Source organism: Heterodontus francisci, chromosome 33, assembly GCF_036365525.1.
Source record: "Heterodontus francisci isolate sHetFra1 chromosome 33, sHetFra1.hap1, whole genome shotgun sequence".
Lineage (NCBI taxonomy): Eukaryota > Metazoa > Chordata > Chondrichthyes > Heterodontiformes > Heterodontidae > Heterodontus > Heterodontus francisci.
Window position 1 is genome coordinate 43,093,967 of NC_090403.1, and position 19,899 is coordinate 43,113,865.

The 19,899-nt window shown below is 39.8% G+C and overlaps 1 protein-coding gene across 3 annotated transcripts in view; it reads right to left on the bottom strand.

The window, feature by feature from the left end:
• Positions 1-19,899, bottom strand: part of wnk4a (WNK lysine deficient protein kinase 4a) — a 70,100-nt gene that overhangs the window by 13,918 nt on the left and 36,283 nt on the right. For 2 of the 3 annotated variants that reach the window (XM_068013405.1, XM_068013407.1), the window contains exons 5-14: positions 19,515-19,603; positions 17,243-17,465; positions 14,248-14,599; positions 12,809-12,924; positions 11,220-11,290; positions 9,640-9,781; positions 6,987-7,103; positions 5,364-5,528; positions 4,640-4,697; positions 2,444-2,584 (exon numbers count right to left, since the gene is read on the bottom strand). In XM_068013405.1, coding sequence (XP_067869506.1) covers positions 2,444-2,584; positions 4,640-4,697; positions 5,364-5,528; positions 6,987-7,103; positions 9,640-9,781; positions 11,220-11,290; positions 12,809-12,924; positions 14,248-14,599; positions 17,243-17,465; positions 19,515-19,603 — 1,474 coding nt within the window. The remainder of the gene's footprint in view (positions 1-2,443; positions 2,585-4,639; positions 4,698-5,363; positions 5,529-6,986; positions 7,104-9,639; positions 9,782-11,219; positions 11,291-12,808; positions 12,925-14,247; positions 14,600-17,242; positions 17,466-19,514; positions 19,604-19,899) is intronic. The other variant, XM_068013406.1, reaches the window with a different exon arrangement.

Below are 19,899 nucleotides of genomic sequence, written 5' to 3' on the forward strand. Positions count from 1 at the left end.
ACCACATACAAAACACTCGAGTTTAATATGGTGCTTGTACCAAGAGCCGTTTTTGTTATCTCTCAGAACGTACTATCAGGAAAATATACATTTTAATTACAGTTACTATAGGAGGAAACAAGCAATTGGATGTTTAAGCGAGTCTGGTGAAGACAATTAGGCCATTATTAATAAAAATAGAAAATGCAGTTTCAGGTCCAGAACCAAAAAGGGTCCACAGTGGAAATGTTAAGTAATCTGCTCTTGCCACAGATGCCGACTGAATGTACAGAATTTTCACTCCGAAGTGGAGGCGGGCGTGCCGGCAATTTCTTGCCACCAGCTAGCGTGCCAGTCTGTCAGGATGTTCCCACTTCCAGCCTATAGGGTGATAGCTACCTGCACCAATTAGGCTAATTAAGGAGCCAACTGAGGGCACTCTTCACAAGCCATCTAGAACGCCCCCACCCCCCTGCCCCTGATGCGGCTGAAGCCTGTCGATGGAATAGTGGTGGCCTCCTGGTGGCAGGCCAGGGAGGGCCGGAGTAAGTCCTGCAAAGCAGCCCAACTGGGTTCTACTGGGCTGCGAGGGCCACAGACCATCCTGTGGAGGGAACCCCTCCGCAGTGACGGCTTGGCTGCTGTGGCCACAGTATAATTTGTTCAATTTGTGTCTTCAGAAGGCACCTCCATCTTGCACACTCGTGGTCCCCCACGTCCACTGGCAGCGCCCACATCTCCCAGTGAGGCTGCCAGATATCCAGAGCCTTGGGCACTCCCATTGGCCCTCTTGGCTGCAGAGCCTGCCCGCCATCCTTAATTCGTCTGACCTCGATTGGCCGCATCATCGAAAATCTCCAAGAGTCTGGGCATGGCCATCACTGGGTTCCTGACCTGGAATTTTGCCTGCATTGGGACCCTGGAACTAAAATTCAGCCCAATGTTTCTGGAATTTTTTGTCTTCAGATTCTATAGCCTTTACTAAACATCACAGGTGTAGTGCAGTGAGTTACATGTTGATTTTTCACCTCTTGGACCTGGAACTGAATCCAGCCCAAACAGAGAGGATACAAAGCTCGCAGTAGGAATTGGTTCGTACCATCCTACTGGTGCAAAGTGGGTGCAGGGAATGATCCCGGAGCCGTATTTTGTAGGCCCAAGGGCCAACAGACTTTAGCTCTTGGGCTTCATTTTAACAATACCGATGACCTGCCGATGCCCATTATGTATCCCCGGCAGCTCACTGGCGACGCTAGGATGAATGACGAGCCATTGCACCACCGTCAGTAGCCCTCAGGTAGGTCTTTGTGGGGGGGTAGGGGTGGGGTTGATCAGATAGGGGGCCCAGAATGGGAGCACTGTGAAGCCAGGAGGAGACATCCTGTTCCTGTCAGCTCCTTGGAGCAGGCCTGACATCAGCTCCAGTCAAGACAAACAGATTTCCTAAATGGGTGCTAAAACAGGTATTCAGCCCCTTATTAGATATTCAAGGAACCCAACGGCTGTTTTAGGCTGACACTACATGCCTTTGCAGCACCCAAACCAATACAGCATTCAGCGTGCTTTCGACGGTGTTCAGGCATGGGCAGTAGTTGGATCCTTAAATAGGACCTCTGCCCCCATTTTCCTCCTGAAAAATGGGCATAAGGTCCAAAACCCCCTCCATGGTGGCTGTAAGGTTACAAAAGTCAAATGAGTTTGGGCAATCTCAAGGCTGTAAAAAGTAGTTTCCAATTTGGCACTAATTGCCAGGAAATTTGAAATTCCACTCAGACTGCTGGATGGATCTTGCAGGGAATGACAATAGGTCACATTAGTGTAACAGAGTTCTGAGTTTGGAGTGGACACTTAATGAATGAGTAAGCATCTCGTTATAATATATCTGGGAATAAATGACGCTGGCACCAGCTGCCCAAAATGGAAAGCTTAGTGTTGACATGATTTGCCTTGATGAGAACAAAAAGGAATAAAAATATCAGCGTGGACTCTGCTACTTATGCGGTCATTCCTACTGCGCTCACTACCACATGATGAACTGCATCCCAATTTAGGTCCATTCAGTGCTCTAACCTCAGTGGGATTTAAATAGCATATACTGACTAGCTGAAATATCAGGGACAACTGAACTAGCCACAAAATGACTAAATCGAGTCCACATAATGCTATTTGGCGCAGGATTATACATTTTTTTCTTGGCAGCATGGGTTTTTAAGAATAAATCAATAATAATTACCATAATTTAGTCCCTACAACATGATCAATACTGTGTTAGGCAATTCTCACCAAAGTGCTTGCAGTTCTGATGCACAGTTGCCCAACATTTATAGGAAGTTATATAATTTCAGATTCCCCATAAAGCTATAATAGAACAATACATTCATGTGAAAAAAACAGATCATTCTGAAATCTTCACTCTGGCATTATATTTAATATATAGAGGTTTGGTTTTATAAGGCTTTCATACCTGTAGATGTGGTGATGATACAAGGCTCAGCTGATGAGCTAACTGTCAAAGGATCTGGCAGCTTATTTTCAGGAACAGGGCTGACCAGAAACTTCCTTGCTGTGGACTCTACCACATGACTGAGAGAAGTACTCACTCCATCTAACATAGAACAAACAGAACAAGGTATGTACTGCAACTCGATATCATACATCATAGCAACGAGGACTGGCTGGCATAGTTATCTGACAATCTTTGCAATTCTGTCTGTTTTATGCCGATGTTCTGCCACAGAACTGATCTCAATTTCTTCATTATTTTCAGTCCAAGAAAAGAACTGCTACCATATTATACTGAAAACAAAATGTACCACCAATGCAGTCAATAATTGTAATTTTCAATAGTGTCAGAGACTAAATAGTCAATGTGCTTCTAAATTTTATTAATATAGATTAGATAAATTTAAAAATACACCAATTTTCATCTGTTTGTTATAAATGTGTTGCATAGAATTCTATTACTGGCCTCTAAACTCAGTGGGGATCTGTGAACCTATCATCTGAAGACTCATTCATGCCCATTCTTTATTTTTGCTTGTTCTGAGGAAACATCATTGACCTGATATGTTAACTCCCACAGATGCTGCCTGTCCTGCACTTTCTGTTTCTATTTCTTTACTTTGCTTGACAGAGCAGTATGATTTAATTGGAACCCTTTCCATTCCATAGTGTGATGATTAATTTTATGAACTATTTATAGACAAACCTCAGGGCATTTGTTTTTGTTCAGACCTCACTGAATATTTGCTGAAACATAGATTGTTCTGTAAATGTCAATGCTGTATTGCTTCAACAGTATAATGTGTCTAGGAACACCTTAGCATTACTTATGTATCTGACAATAGGTTAGACTTAAACATAGTTCTCAGGGTATGTAGGCATTAATGTAATATCGAATATTTGGGATTATTAGAAAAACATATTTAGAAAAATATTAGTTTACTTTGGTAAGAATAAATGGGTTGTGACATGATAGTTTGACATCATCATTATGTGATTCATACTAACTGATATTTATTTTGATAATTTGACCTCTTTAAAAGTTCACATTTATTTAAAATAAGCCACCATTCCATTCAGTGTGAATTCTGGCACAATCAGTGTGCAGCATAAAATGTGCAAATCAACATAATATTCTTTTTGTTTTAGTCCCGATTCCTTTCATCAGCAGATAATATGTATCATGGGGTAACAAAGCTGAGCAAAATATTTTGCAAAGTCAGTAACTAAAGGACACAGATTTAAGATAATTGCCAAAAAAAATCCATGAGGGAAATTAGGACTTGTTTTTTTTTTTTACACACAGCTAGTTATGATGATCTGGAATGCACTGCCTGAAAGGGTGGTAGAGACAGATTCAATAGTAACTTTCGAAAAGGAATTAGACTTATTGCTGAAAATAAAGACATGTTGTTCAAGCTTTTAATCTTGCACTCATCAGGACAATCCACAAGAATACCAATGTAAGGGAAAACAACTTTATACTGTATGAGAAGAGAGTGCTGATTGGTTGTCAAGTGAACTCTGATTAGTAGAGGCATTGTAATGGAGAATGCACCAGTTTATGGTGACTGACAGTTAACTGCCAAGCTTTGTTTGAAATTTAAACCAGGCAGTTTGACTCTGATTGGTCAAGGCAATGCCCTGAGGAATGAACCAGCGAATGGCTGTCACTTATTTTGTTTAGCTGAAACAGGCGCAATGCTTGTACATACTTTTTCTGTCTGCAAAGAACAGGGCCCTGTGTATTAATAACGAGTAATGTGATATATGAACTTCAATGCCAGTGTCATGCTAGGTATATAGGCCGTATGTCCCAAAGACTGGCGGATCGTATCAAACATGTCCCTTCTGCTGCTCGCAACGGGCAAGGTACAGGCCGTACCCAACCAGACCGTGTTTGCAAAATGGCAAAACTGGCCCGTGTTTTCATCTCAGAGTTCTGAGTTTGAATTCAGCCTAAACTGGGAGAATGAAATCTAAGTCAGCTGACAAGGTCTTTTGTGAAATGAGTTTGAGTATTGTCAACCCAGTTCCTCGTGGATACAAGTCCACAAAACAGAATTACTTCAGCATAAATACCACTTTAAAGGTATAATAGATATAAAGGCCAATTCTGCAATGCAGACCAAAAAAAGGCATTAATTGTGTAGCTTACCTATCCCTGCTGAAGACAATAATGTGGAATGTGGTGCCTGGTTTAACCTTTCTTCTTCCTGTGAAACACAAGACTATATCACATATTTATATTACATTTATAAACGGCCAATGTTAGTCACTTGTTTAGGTTACAGAAAAATATTAATCTGTAAAATGATCAAACTGCAGAACCTAGGCAGGACAATTTTAACAGGATAGCCACTTTTCAACTGCCTAGAAGCATATTAGCATTATAGTATTTACCTATCAGTTAGCAGGTTTCATGTATGCATAGTTTGCAGGCCATACAAGCTGAAACACATTAAGCTACAAAATACTTTTGCTGGTATTAGTGGACATGCACTTAATGCATTCATACAAGATTCCTCTGTCCATCATTTAATATGTAGATGTATATTTGTTTATCATAACATACTTTAAGCATTACTGCACCACTATTGGCATTAGTAATTTCTAGCCTAATTATTTTATTACTCAATTTTACACAGTCTAAAAATAAACTTAGCCAAAATAAATTTATGGAAGTTAAAAGAAGGACTATTCATCAGCCAAATAAAGGGAAGCTTGGTAACTGGACTCTCTCCCCAATATGTTAATAAACATATCAAGTTTGTTATGCAAGATGTGATAAAGAATGATCAGGTAGTAAGGGAGATAAGGAGGTGGGCTGTTACACTGGTTCATAAGAAAAGTAATAAAAAAAAACTTAGAGTGCTCCTTACCTGAGAACCATGGGAACTGGTAGTACTCAGCTGCTTACTAGCTTTATCGGTACCATGATCCCCATGAATATCCTTCTTTAACATAGCCTCTGCTTTGTGTATGATTTCTTGCAGCTTGCTGACAAAACCATCTTGCTCGGATAGTAGAATGAACTCCCTATTGACCTGAAAATGCCACAGTACTTTCAGTCCACACCTCTACAAAGCAGATTTACCGTTCATGGCGAAGAGAAGTTAACACATGTTTTTGGAGTGCCCCACATTTGCAGAATTACTATATTATCCTAAATGCTCCATTCAACTGCTGCAACTAAACACTTTGATAATCTGACTGACATTCAATTTTTTTTGGTCATAATTTCAATAATAGTCATAGCATTTTCTCTTTACTTCATAAAAGAATGATAGTTTGAATGTACTGCAAAACTACAATCAGTTTACAATCTGGCATGCTTTTTTTTGTTGTGCCAATGTGGACCCTCCAGAAATAACTCCCAAAATAAAAGTTGTTCAATTCTTCCGTGCTCTCGAATTTCAGATCACGACTACAGTGGCATAAGGAGACAGCAAATGGAGGCCTGGCACTTTCCTGTGAGGTAAGGAATTGTAAGTGTTGTCTCCAGACTGCTGTTGGATGTTTTTTTTAGTGTCTGACTGAGATCAGAGGCTTAGGAGTGGGCTGGCCAGCTGCTCTCTTGGCTGCAGGATGCTCATGGTAAAACGCAATCAGCATTATATTGGCAGTTTTAACTTTTAATGGTTGAGCAAATCCATACGTGAATCTTCCTAAGCGATTTTTATACATCTCTGAGTAACAGTGAGCAGAAACTTGGTGGGGGGGTGGGGGGGGGTGGAAAAGGTTGATTACTTTACCACTCAGCTGAATTGTGGCGTATAATATGAGCAAACAAATGACAAACAAAATAAAAATGGAGAAGAAATAGATGAGAATAAAAAAGGTGGCAAGATTAAAAAATAAGTTGTAAATTTATAATCAAGGGTTATATGTAGATAATATTAAGGCCTTATAGAGTTACTAACAGCACTGCTTGATTTCATAGGAAGCAGGGGAAAAGACTTTTATGATTTTATGTCGGGCGGACGGGAGCTGGCCACCGTCATAAAAGTCGGTGGCAAACCCACTTCCGCCCTGCCCAGGGATCCGACCCGCATTTTACGGGTCCCCGGGCTTTAATTATTCTGAGGCGGGACTTCCAACTGCTTGAGGGAGGCAGTCCCGCCTCACTGAGCTGCCAATCATCGGGCCGGCAGCGCTTAGTCCCAGCAGCGCTGCCGGGAGCAGTGGCCACAGCTGGGACTGCAGCCCAGCTGAGGACATGGAGCTAGGTCTACAATAACAAAAACAAGAAATGCTGGAACCACTCAGCAGGTCTGGCAGCATCTGTGGAAAGAGAAGCAGAGTTAACGTTTTGGGTCAGTGACCCTTCTGATGAAGGGTCACATCTTGCATTTTGGACCAGTCCATGGACCACCTGGAGGACCCTCGCGGACAACCAGTAGTCTGCAGACCACACTTTCAGAACCACTGTTCTATCGCCACTGCTGAAGACCGATTTCATGCCTAGTGGTTCCTAAAGAAGATCTTTCTCATGTTTTACCTACCATAACTGCAGCAATATCTTCAGGAGAGTCTCCTTCTAAATCGAACTTGAATGTCACCATTTTGTTGTTGTGTGTCTGGAGTTGGCACTCCACAACTCGATCTCCTTTGTCTGAAATCTGCAGCGGGAATGGAAGCTATTAACAATGAGCATGCGCAACATGTGACAGCAACAGCTAGTATGATCTGTACTAACTGTATCAATTGCAGGTATTTCCTTGAAAGAAACTGCATTATGAACTGAATTCTTTGATGAAATAACAGGATGAAGATAGTGCAGTTGATGCTGATATGGACTTTCAAACAGCATTTGACAGAATACCATATAACAAAATCCCAGACGAGCCCTTCTTCTGGGCGGCACAGTGGCGCAGTGGTTAGCACCGCAGCCTCACAGCTCCAGGGACCCGGGTTCAATTCTGGGTACTGCCTGTGCGGAGTTTGCAAGTTCTCCCTGTGACCGCGTGGGTTTTCGCCGGGTACTCCGGTGTCCTCCCACAGCCAAAGACTTGCATGTTGATATGTAAATTGGCCATTGTAAATTGCCCCTAGTGTAGGTAGGTGGTAGGGAATATGGGATTACTGTAGGGTTAGTATAAATGGGTGGTTGTTGGTCAGCATAGACTCGGTGGGCCGAAGGGCTGTATCTCTAAATAAATAAAAAAAATAAAATTGTTAGAAAAATTAAAGGCCAGGGAATTAAAGGGCCAGTGACAATATTGATGTAAAATTGGCTAAGGGACAGAAAGCAGAGCGTAGAGTTCAACAGTTGTTTTTCAGACTGGAGGGTTGGTATTAGGACCACAGCTCTTTCTGATATATAATAACCTGGACTTAGATATACAGGGCATAATGTCAAAGGTGAATGACATGAAACTCAAATGTAGTAAACAATGAGGAGGATAGGAACAGTCTTTAGGAGAACATAGGCAGACTGGTGAGATAGATGTGTAGAGAAGTGTGAAGTGATACATTTTGGTAGGAAGAATAAGGAGAGATACTAAGAACTAAATGGTACAATATTAAAATGGGCACAGGAACAGAGAGGCCTGTGTGTGTATGTACACAAACCTTTGAAAGTGTCGACAAATCGAGAGGGCTGTTAAAAACAGCATATGGGATCGTTGGCTTTATTATTGGTAGAAGAGAGTACAAAAGCAAGGAAGATATGCAAAACCTTTATAAAAACACTGGTTAGGCTTCAGCTGGATTACTGGGTTAAATTCTGCGCACCACACTTTCACAAGGATGTCAAGGTTATTGAGAGGGAGTGCAGAAGTGATTTACTAGAACGGTACCAGGAATGAGTGACTTTAGATACCTGGAGAAGCTGGAGTTGTTGTCCTTAGAGCAGATGAGGTTAAAAGGAGATTTGATAGAGATGTTCAAAATTATAAATGGTTTTGGTAGAGTAAATTAGGAGAAACTGGTTCCAGTGGCAGAGGGTCAGGAACTAGAGGACACAGCTTTAATATGAATGGCAAAAGAACCAGAGGCAACATGAGGAAGTATTTCTTTATAAACAAAGTGAAGATCCTGGAGAAGGTGCAGAGGAGATTTACCAGAATGGTTCCAAGGATGAGGGATTTGAGCTGCGAGGTTAGGCTGGAGAAACTACTGTCGTTTTCCTTGGAACAAGGAAGTTGAGGGGAGATCTGATAAAGATGTACAAGATTGTCTACCTTATCTAAAACGTGTCAAAGAAAAGCTGTTCTCAATAGCTGGTGGTACCAGGACTGGGGACACAGATTTAAGATTTTGGGCAAGAGATATGGAGGGGTGGATGTGAGCAAGAACTTTTTTTACACAGTGAGTGGTAATGACCTGGAACATGCTGCTTACGAGGGTGCTGGAAGCAGAGACAATTAACGATTTCAAAAGGAAATTGTATGGGCACTTGAGCAAAATAAACTTGTAGGGCTATAGGGATAGAACGGGGGAATGGTATTGACTGGATTATTCTACAGAGAGCCAGCTTGGAGTCGATGGGATGAATGGCCTCCTTCGGTCCTGCAATGACTGAGTTGATATGATCTGCAATGTACTGCCTGAAAGGGTGGTGGAAGCACATTCAATAGTAACATTCAAAAGAGAGTTGGATAAATACTTGAAGGAAAAAAAACATTACAGGGTGATAGGGAAAGAGCAGGGGAGTGTGATGAATTGGAGAGCTCTACCAAAGACATGACAAGGGCATGATGGGCCAAATAGCCTCCTTCTGTGCTGTACCATTCTATGATTCCAACACCTACCAACTTCTACCTCTACTACTACTCCTGTTACTTGCATTTAAGTCTGCAGTGCAACAGTCCCACAAAGTGCAGCAACTGAGCATGATACTCACTATAAATGTGCAGTTATATCCCAGGCCCATTTTACATCAACATGTGTATTTGTTATTAATAAAGGCCCAGTGTAACATCCCTGAAACTACCTCTAGAGATTATGTAACTCTTACTGTGGGTAACTCTTATTGTGGGCAACACTCTTTCCTTTACAATGTTTGAGTAAACACGAACTTTGTACCACATTGTGAAGGGAAGAATTTTGTATGAATGTGTGAGAAAGTAAAAGTTGGGGAAAATAAATTCCCCTTAGCATTTGTGCTGCAATTTTTTGCTGGCACAGTACCTGGCCGAATTGAGGAATACTTACATTAAGAATTCGTAGCCTGGATCTGCCACGCCTACGAATGAGTTTGCTCGATATATGTTTCACTGGCAGTTTTGTTGATCCTTCTCCTGCAGATAGACCTTCATTTCCATCACTCATTCCAGAAGCAACATCTGAAGCATAACTATATAAAACAAACCAGAACAAAAACAGAGCTAACAATATCAAGTACAGTATCGGATTTCCATCAACTTGTTCAGTCGTATCTAGTGGAGAGAAAAATTTCTGAACATGCTACCAATGAAAATTCAATGTTACTTTTACAGGTTAAGCAAATAATGGAAGATTAGTGCTTATGCTTTCACTATGAGAAGGTAGTAATTCCATTTTAAGAGAAGTGTGATTCCATTCAATTTCTGCATGCACTACTAAATTGAGACTTTAAAAAAAATGTGTACTATTATTTAAGCAAGTCCAAATTATTGGACTCTTGTTTAAAAAGTGTTTCATTTAACCCAATAGTTACAGGCTATTCAGACAATGGCTGTAGGTTCTCATCCCAGAGCTCCTTACTCCTGGAGATTACTGCCAAAGATTTGGGCGGCACAGTGGTTAGCACCGCAGCCTCACAGCTCCAACGACCCGGGTTCAATTCTGCGTGGGTTTCCTCCGGGTGCTCTGGTTTCCTCCCACAGCCAAAAGACTTGCAGGTTGATAGGTAAATTGTCCATTATAAATTGCCCCTAGTATAGGTAGGTGGTAGGGGAATATAGGGACAGGTGAGGATGTGGTAGGAATATGGGATTAGTGTAGGATTAGTATAAATGGGTGGTTAATGGTCGGCACAGACTCGGTGGGCCGAAGGGCCTGTTTCAGTGCTGTATCTCTAAATCTAAATCAAAAATCAAATCTCCTCAAATGCTAGCCAATGTACTAGGTGCAATGCAACAAAACAATGGAGCCAAACTAGGGGAGGGAAAGGTTAAAAGAGCTAAATTTCAGTGCATCACATGTCATGCATGCAAAGATAAGGGAACTATAAAATAACACATTTTATGGTCAGATTGTAAAATGCTTATAGTTTTCAATGACTCATGATATTTATCCTTTAAATAAAGTTACTGAATCTCAACTATTGATGTGTCGCCCAAGTGGCTGCAGAACTCCAATTCTTTCACTCCAATTATTTAATCCTTCATAGAACAGAAGGTTTTGCTATTGGAAAAATTGGTCTCATTTTGACTTTTAAGTTATTTATTGACAAAGTAAAATTTATTTTAAATGTTGCAAGTACAAATTGTTGCATAATTTGTTATTCCACAAAAGTTGATAAATTCTTTATGATGGTACAATCATTTTCTTGTGACACCATAAAAAAAATCTGATCAAATATTCCACCCTTTCTGATATAGGTGTCTCTAACTCCTTTGTAGAGCTGCATGTTGTGGTCCAGAAAAGAATTAGTGTAAGTTACACACTACAGACTGGCAAATTTAAATGCCAGTCAGAGAATGAACACATTTATCCTTCATTAGATATATAAAAGTTGGAATACAAGTTGACTAAAAATTTAAAAGAAATATTGAATCTTGAGTTTATGGTTTATAGTCATTTTGATTTACCTATCAACTGGTGAATTTAGTCCACTGTGAAGAGACAAATGACGTTTTGAGGGAATGGTTACAGCAATGTTCTGCAATAGAAAGACACAAAAGGGAATAAGAATTATGCAACATTTATTGAGATACCATACCAAACAAACTAAAAAAAAAAATAGCTTCAGTGACCGGAAACTAAAGAACTGAACAGTAAGCTGGTGGAGGGGCGAGGATCACCCACCCGATGTACAACTGGCCTGACTTTCATTCCATTGAATGAAATAAAAATCAGACAAGTACTACAACAGACAGATGATCAGCTCTGCTTTGCTCCATCAGATTACTGCTCAGGGGGTCAAGATGAAAATTTAACCCAAATATGTGGAGTTTGGGATGTTTACAACATTTTTTCTCCTATATTAGTTATCTTGTAAAATATTAAAATAGGCATTACTTGTCACTTCAGAGTTCACCCTGTTAAAATCAGTACTTTCTAAAGTTATGGAACATGCTCTTTACTTCAGGAGCCCTAGCCTAAACAATGATTGGCAGTACATTTTTTGGCAAGACTATTCGACTATTGATATATGTTATGTACTTGGGAATTCTGTCCTTGAACACTGTTCTGAACAATTATTGCCTTGAAAATTTTCAAAGCCTTTGACAAGATCTGGCACTGCACACTTCTAACCAAACTACCCTCACATTTCCTCCCACCAACACAATTTTCACGGCTCTTCTGTTTTCTTGCAAATTCTTTTTCCATTAACAAAAGTTCACTTGGGTTCTGTCCTCTCTCTCACCCTGTTTCTTCTTTATATAATTGCCTCCTTAAATCATCCAACTCTAACCACTCTACATTCATCAACTTCCTTCAAATCACACAGCCTTAGTGCTCAGAACTTTCAAAGTCTGTTCCTTTCAAATATGCTTTTCATTCTTTCTGCATTCCCATGTGTTGCAATCAAGACTGTCTCTTACTCTAAATTATTAGTCGAGGGCATGAGTACTGTAAAACTCCATAGCTCCATTAGTCTTTCTTTCTTTCTACAATCTTCTGACTTTTGAAACCCTTGAAAATTTGGTGTCATCACTATTTACTTCATCTTGGTTTTCCAATAAAAAATTGTAATCGTTCATTGTAGTTTTAATTAAATAGCACATGGTTACCTTTTTTGAAATTATGTGGTACACTACATGAAGGCATTCTTCAAACCAATTAGTAAATCTACTTTTGTTACCTTGCAAAATATGCTAATAGGAAATCAAATGGTAAGATTTGATAGATATAACTATTCATAAATAAAAATTGAGAGGACGTGCAAAATGAAGCATATAGCTCAAATCTCTATGAATTTGTAGGAATCTACTGATTTGGGCTGACTCCCCAGCATCCTATAACACTGACTTACTGCCCTGGAACTTTAGACGAGCCTTTCAATAAACCCAAGTCTACCAAAATGCAACTGCACAGACTGAAAAGGATGCCACCAAACAAAATTCCTTAAATATTATTCTTGTAATTAGCTCAGAGGACTGCATTACTTTCATAAAACTTCACACTGTCTAAAAGAAAAAGTGCATGAGTTTACAGCTGCATGGCAGTCACTTACTGCTGGAAACTGGAGTCCAATTCCAGATTTAGGTGTTAACTGACCAGCCATGTGCAAACTGTCATTGGAATCCAAGAAGCCAGACGAACTTAGATAACCATCAGTCTCGCAATCAGCTAATTAGAAACACAGAGAAAACAATGAACACGATAGATTTCAAAATGGCCTTGATTACATCAATTTTATTCTTCTTGTGTTACATTTTAACCAAGAATACAATAAACATTCTGATAATGTTTAGGTGAATTTCAATGACACACCTAATAAAATATCTAACCCTAAACTCCAAATCAGTGGAGCAGAAAATGTTACCTTTTATGTTGTAATGGGCCCATAATGTAGTGCATCAAACTGGTGAAAATCCAAAAGATATATATAGACTTTAATTCTTTGGAAAATAGGTTTGTAATGGACTGAAAATATTGTGGCAAAGGAATGCACGGTAATATTTCTAATTATACGCCCTGCCAATGTCATCGGATCTGATCTAGGTTAGCCTCAAATCACCAAGAATTTGAATCCTGTGATCTATTACTTAGATGACTTGGCGTGTATTCCTTACATGATACAGGAACTCCCATGCCAGAAATGAACTGACAATGGTATCCCTTTGTGGTACAGTATGTTAGAACATCAATATCCTGCTCTACTTGACTTTATAAAAATTTACGAAAAAACACACTTGTTTTTTGTACATCTATTCCTACATTATCACAGATAGGAAAAGCAAAATATCCACAAGCAATTACCATCTTTAATCTTTTTGTGGCCCAATACTAATAGTTTTGTTTGAAGTTTTCCTAGTAAGTATATTACGCTATTAAGCAGCAAACCTGTGAATACATCTGTGGTTTAAAACCAGCTTTGGAAATGATTTCAAACTGCACTAGAGATTTTCTGCATTGTGAGTCCCCAATTCTTTCGGGGATCACACAGAAGCAGTCAAGACATTTCCCCTCGAAAAGAAGGAAAAATTGAAAACCGAAGTAGGCTTGCATAACTCCCACATGAGGAAACCTAACAAAGACTGGAAAATACATGGAAACCAGAGCTAACAATCAGTAGTGAAATAAAACGTTATGCCGTTTGTGCTTAGAAATAAACTCAGAATTGACAGAACCTTAAATAAATCAATAGTGCTAAGCACTATTTAGAAATGAAACAACATGATACAAAATTATGTCAATGAAACTAAATATCGGCTGGGCCATGTAGCAGTCAGCATGTGTTATACCACCTGTTTGGCCTTTCTGTCCATGGTGAATTTATCCCCCAAATGCCCTAGCTTGGTCCCATACAGTTTTAAAAAAAAAATGTGGGTCCATTTAGAGTATGACTAGTCTAGGATTGAGCCACAAGATGAGATGATTCCAGCTACCTATTTATTCAAGAGAATAAAATGATTTGAAATGTATTTATTTATTTCAATCCAATCTTACATGTAGCTGAAGAATAGTTAGTATTTCTATAGCGAAAAGTCTGATGTTGATCAGCCTCTGGCTCCTCGGGCTCAGGTGGAAATGGAGGATTCAGCAGGATCTCAGTAGGACCTGTGGTAGCTGGAGACTGGGAGAGTTGAGTAGCTCCAGGTGCACTTTCTGTTGTGTCTTGAGGCAGCTTTAACTCTTCCAAGAGTTCATAAATCTTTTTCTTTTTCTCTTGCTCTTTTTTCTTCAGTTCCTCTTGCATACGTTGATTTCTTTCACGTTTTCTCTTGACCTCAGTGACACGATCTCTGATGGCCTTTGCAACTAATTTGTAGTCAGCCTCACACACAAAACCCAAGGTTACCTAACAAAAAGAGATACACCACACACTCAAAAGCAGGCAGGACAAAATTTTGCAGAAGATAAACTAATTTCACATCTACACACTTTTGATCTTCTGGTAACATACCAAGTCTCCCCTTGTGGGCTATACATAAAAGTCAATTTAGTTGAGAGATCTCACGTTTTACATTCTAAGCAACAGTACTTCTCTGAATACGAAGTGAAATATCTCTACACCGTATCTTTTGACATTATTGGATTCAACGTGTAATAGCACTAAAAGAATGATACTGCTCATCTATCGTCTTCAATGAATAGATAGTATATGTACATAAAACTGATAGAAACTGAGATTATCTGCACTGTAATCTTTGTTCCTCGAGACTCCACAATTGATTATGCTCAGCAGGCTTGTGCTGTTTTAGTGTGCTGTGTTGCATGGGTCTAAACTGGCTACAAGATCCAGGTTCGATTCTTGATTTGTGTTGAGTCAACATATCTCAGCTGGAACATTACAGTAGGCCTTAGTGCTTCTCGGCTAGGGAAGGGGCAAAAAATTGGCCAAGGTTCCTGATGCTGATTTTTGGGCAGCACTGGCATGGTTTAGATGGGCCAAATAGCCTCCTTCTGTGCCATATGACTCCTGTTGGAAAGCACGTGTGTTGATATTGGGTGACGACCAAGCTGGGATCAGCAGTGATACATGGCATGTTGCACAGCCTACTGATGCATGCTGTCTAAGCTCACAGACACAGTCACTTGGGCAAGCAATCAGAGGGCTGTCAATGCCTATGGAACTGTACCCTTGCAAAAGTCTGTGCCTTCATGACAGGAGCAAATTGGCATACTGTATAAAAGCATATGGTGTCGTAGCATCAAGCTGCAGAGACCAGGATGATTTCAGATTCAATCCTTGGTCTGTGGTCAGTTAGCTAATCAGTGGGTGTGTGATAATAAAAACAAGAAATGCTGGAAATACTCAGCAAGTCTGGCAGCATCTGTGGCGAGAGGAGCAGAGTTAATGTTTCAGGTCAGTGACCAGTGGGTGTGTGACATTGATTGTAGTCCCTGAGCTGGCAAAATGGAAACTGACTGGGATTCTTAATCCTGATTGGTATCTGGTGACCCCCTACTGGATGAATGCAGGATGGGCTCAGTGATTATGACTCCTAAGGTTGTATAGATAGCAATCACTCATCGTGTAGGCTTCAAAGCAAGCACTTCAAGTTTATAATTCCAAGTAATCATTTACAAGTGCAGAGCTCAAAAATGCAAAGAGATTAACATTCTTGTAAATCTTGACATTGTAAAAAGGTAAGAGTCCCATCTCTCCGGAACATTTAATCTTCATGATTTGTTTGCATATCCAAATAAGCGTTAACATAATTCACTTTATAGGGGAATGGCCTCAACAAATCACACAGTTGTACTCTTCCATAAGAGCTAGGTTCTATCTATATGAAGTGCAACTTCTTTTTAATCAAGTTAGAGCTATCCAACTACCAGCAGAGTGCCCCACCCCCACATAACCAAGCAACTTCCTCAAAACAAAGGTGGATCCAATAGACTCACTGAACGCATGATTGAAAAAAAAAATTTATTACTTACCTCACATCATTTCGAACTTGAATTTATTGTTATATAAAATTAAATCCTGTATCTGATTCTGGGTTCATGATGTGAGGTTGGCTTTCCTTTAAAAAAGTTCATCTTGGAGCATTTACAGCTCATCTCCAATACCATCATTTTCATTCTGACCACCTGATTTTATTCAACCTAGAGCATTTGATTGTTTGGGACTAGTCTCATTGCACAAGCTTTATTTTGGGTGCGACCAAATGGTTTGGAATTTCCTCAATCATATTTACTTAAGAATTGTACTGAGCTTCATGCCGGTTTCTTGCTAATGGGAATTTACAGCCAATTTACCAATTGCAATATAACTACAAACACCCTGGCTGTAATCAGCTAAAGTGAGATAGTTTGTGAATTGAACCAGAGACCTCTCTGAGCCAGGTGCTACCTGGAGAAACCTGCTCAACCATTTGCAGAGCTGACTCAAGACTTAACATATGAACAAAGAGTAGAGGCAAACATGTGTTGAATTATGTTGAGGAATATTAACCATTGAGGAATGTTGATGGAGTGAAGATTATTTTTCTGAAATTCTAAAATGCTAAAAAAGGTTGTATAACCTAGTTTTCACACCTGCTATCTGAAAAACGACTAAGACTAGCCTTTGTCAGCAGTGTTGTCACATGGAATAAGTACTAAAAAAAAAACCCAACATAATCCTGTGCAAATGTCTTGCTAGATGAAGGCCAATTATCCAATTTAGTGGTGGCTGTCATAATTTTGTCAAAAACTAAATCTTTCTACTTCCATGGAAATTTTCAGACAAAGCAAAAATGAAATAGTGGCTGGATCATTTACTAATTATTCACGATTTTTTTTTTAGCTGGAACTATTTCAAAAACATTTTGCCCAAGAGTCATGTTTAAATCCAATATCTAAAGTGTTGGATTAAATGCACATAAATCAACTAAAAAGGATCAAATAAAGTCAGATATTTTGGACATTTTCATGCAAACCCAACAAAGAAAATCTACATTTCTTTCAGTTCTGCATGTTAACTATGTATATGTGTAAGTAGTGGTAACTTTACCATTTCCTGTGCCACCTCCTCTGAAACATCTTTATACAGTTCAAAGAGGAACTCTATAGCTTTGTTGTCTTTGTATTTGCCATGGAGCTTTTTTGAGTCATCCATGCGGAGCCAGAGTTTTAGGGCAGATTTTACTCCATCATCTTCCTCTGCAAACTCTACACGGACCCCAGTGTCCTCTTGAAAGAATGAGTGGTCAAGAAGATCCTGAATGGTGTACCTGCTCAAAAAGAGAATAGCACGCTGGGATTAAGCCAGTTGATGGATTTGACAATTAAATATCTTCCCAAATATTTGAGTTTCAGCATTATTTAGAGATTTGAAAATTTGGGTAAACATGGTTACTACTTCTTGGTTAAATGGATAAAAAATGACTTCAAGCACGTTCAGATTCGCTTTTGCAACCAATATCTCTTCTATTTAACTAATTAATAAAAAGGTAAAGCAATTACATCTCAGCATTCTAAAAGTGAACTGCTACCAGGTATCTCTCTGAAACAAGATTTCAAAAATGGATCAAAGTTATGCAAACTTTTTATGGGTGACTTTAACATTTCACGCAATTTTAGCTTGCATTGTGATCACTAGTCCTTCTTAAAAAGGCTCATAATGAATTCACTTTCTCGGAAAATGTTCATAATAGAAATAACAAACAGAGAAAATCTTAAAGCATTTACAATGTCACCATACATACTCCAGCTCCTATCCCTTTCTAGATTTGTGATTTGATAGCATCCAAGGTCTTGCTGTTACAATTATATGATTGTAGTTATGCAATTTGTAGCCCTCCCTCCCACTTTAGGTGACCTTTAGGCAAGTAGAAGAGCAATTTCATCTTCAAGTGCTCCGAATAAAAGGCTCTGCAAGAAGACTGAAGATTACAGATCTACTATCTGGCAATGATAACAGGAAGGTGCAGATGAAAGGTATTGGAATGGGAGGCAAAAATGGTACAGTTCAATTAATCTCCTTGTACCTTGATCTGCAGTTAAAATGAATTAGTATGCACCAGCGTGCAGGCTTCAATACATTCCTACAGTCTATGTTTCAAAATGGGGATGCAGAGGGGACTCAGGTGCGAACAAATCAAAGTGGTGGACATGCTTTTAATCTCGTGCAGCATACATTTTTCAGGAGTTGATTGGCCTCCTAGGCCTCCAATATGGCGGGCAGGACAGGCATGCTTACTATCAGTCGGAAATGTGCCACCCGCCACGATAGTGTAAGCAAATAAATTGGCATCCGGGATCTCTGCCTCAGATTGGTGATAATCCCTTCTCATTTTCACATAAGGGGCCCAACACCTGTTTGAAGCCCCATCTGTAATACTGGTTTGCTGTGGACACAGCTGACTCCAGGTGGCCCTTAAAAGGTCCTCTGCAGGCTGCAATCAATAAATTAAGAGTTTTAAAACACACTTACTTGAACACAAAGCAGGCACGACGCACCCCGACCACCACATTTAAACCATACAGGCCGCAATGCCTCCCTGATCCCTGCCACTATTGCCCTTCCCCCAATGGCTGCTGCTTCCCCTCCTTTGATCACCTCCACAACCCCCTACCTTCCTCCGATCCCAGCATCTGTTTTCCCCAACTGATCACCACTACCCACCCTATCCCAGCCATCATTACCCTTCCCTTATTGCACCCCTTTCCTGGCCTGATTACCCTACCTTCTGATTCGCTAACTCCTTCCTGACCCGACTGCCCTACCCTTCCCCTGACCCTATTACCCTACCCCACCAACTCACCACCCACTCTGATCTCTGGTTCCTTATAGCTGGCAAGCTACCTGGCGACACCTATTAGGTATCCACAGCTCGATAATAATGAGGCCCAAGACCCAATATCACATGCGCCATGGGCTTATCCAGTCAGATGCGTGGACCTAGGTACAAAATCACTGTGTTATAGCACAAAAATCATCAATTTTTTTTTAAACCTTGCATTAAAACAGAACAAGAATATAACAACCCATTGAGAAGGAATCAAATTAAATATTGACATTTAACTTGGCTTTTAAAAGAGGTTTATAAATGGAATGCATACAATTGGCAAGTACATACATCTCTAGTACCAACTGGAAACTGCCTAAATCTCTCTCCATACAATGCTGTTACATTTGTCTTTTTAATTAAAGAATTAGAAATTGCCTGTATCCTAGCTGGCTATATGGGACTGGGAGGGACAGTTCACAGATCATTGATGAACTTGCTATCTATTTGCAAGATTAACCTACGTCACCAGACAAATGATGAGCTGATTCTTACCTCTCATCTTTGTTTTGGCGTATGCATCCTTCAATAATCTCTTTGAGCTCTGGGACTTTTACTTTGTTAAAGCTGGCTGGCTTAACGCCCTACAGAAAAACAAAACACATGCAGTAGCCTTTAGTCTAAAACAAAGTGCAACCAAATGGGTAAAGTGTGGTGCGTAGCAATGATTAACTAGGTAACTTTTTTATGGTATGCATTTAATTATATCCCACAAAAACCAAGTAAACAAGTTCAGTAACTTTACAAATCAAGTCACATTCGATCATCACAACTTGTGTTTGTAATAGCTCATTGCTGTAGCTGTGAAGTATTAATTCATTTTGTGCGATTGTTCCAAACTACATGGAGAAGGTGGTGAGCACTTACTGCTGTATTTATA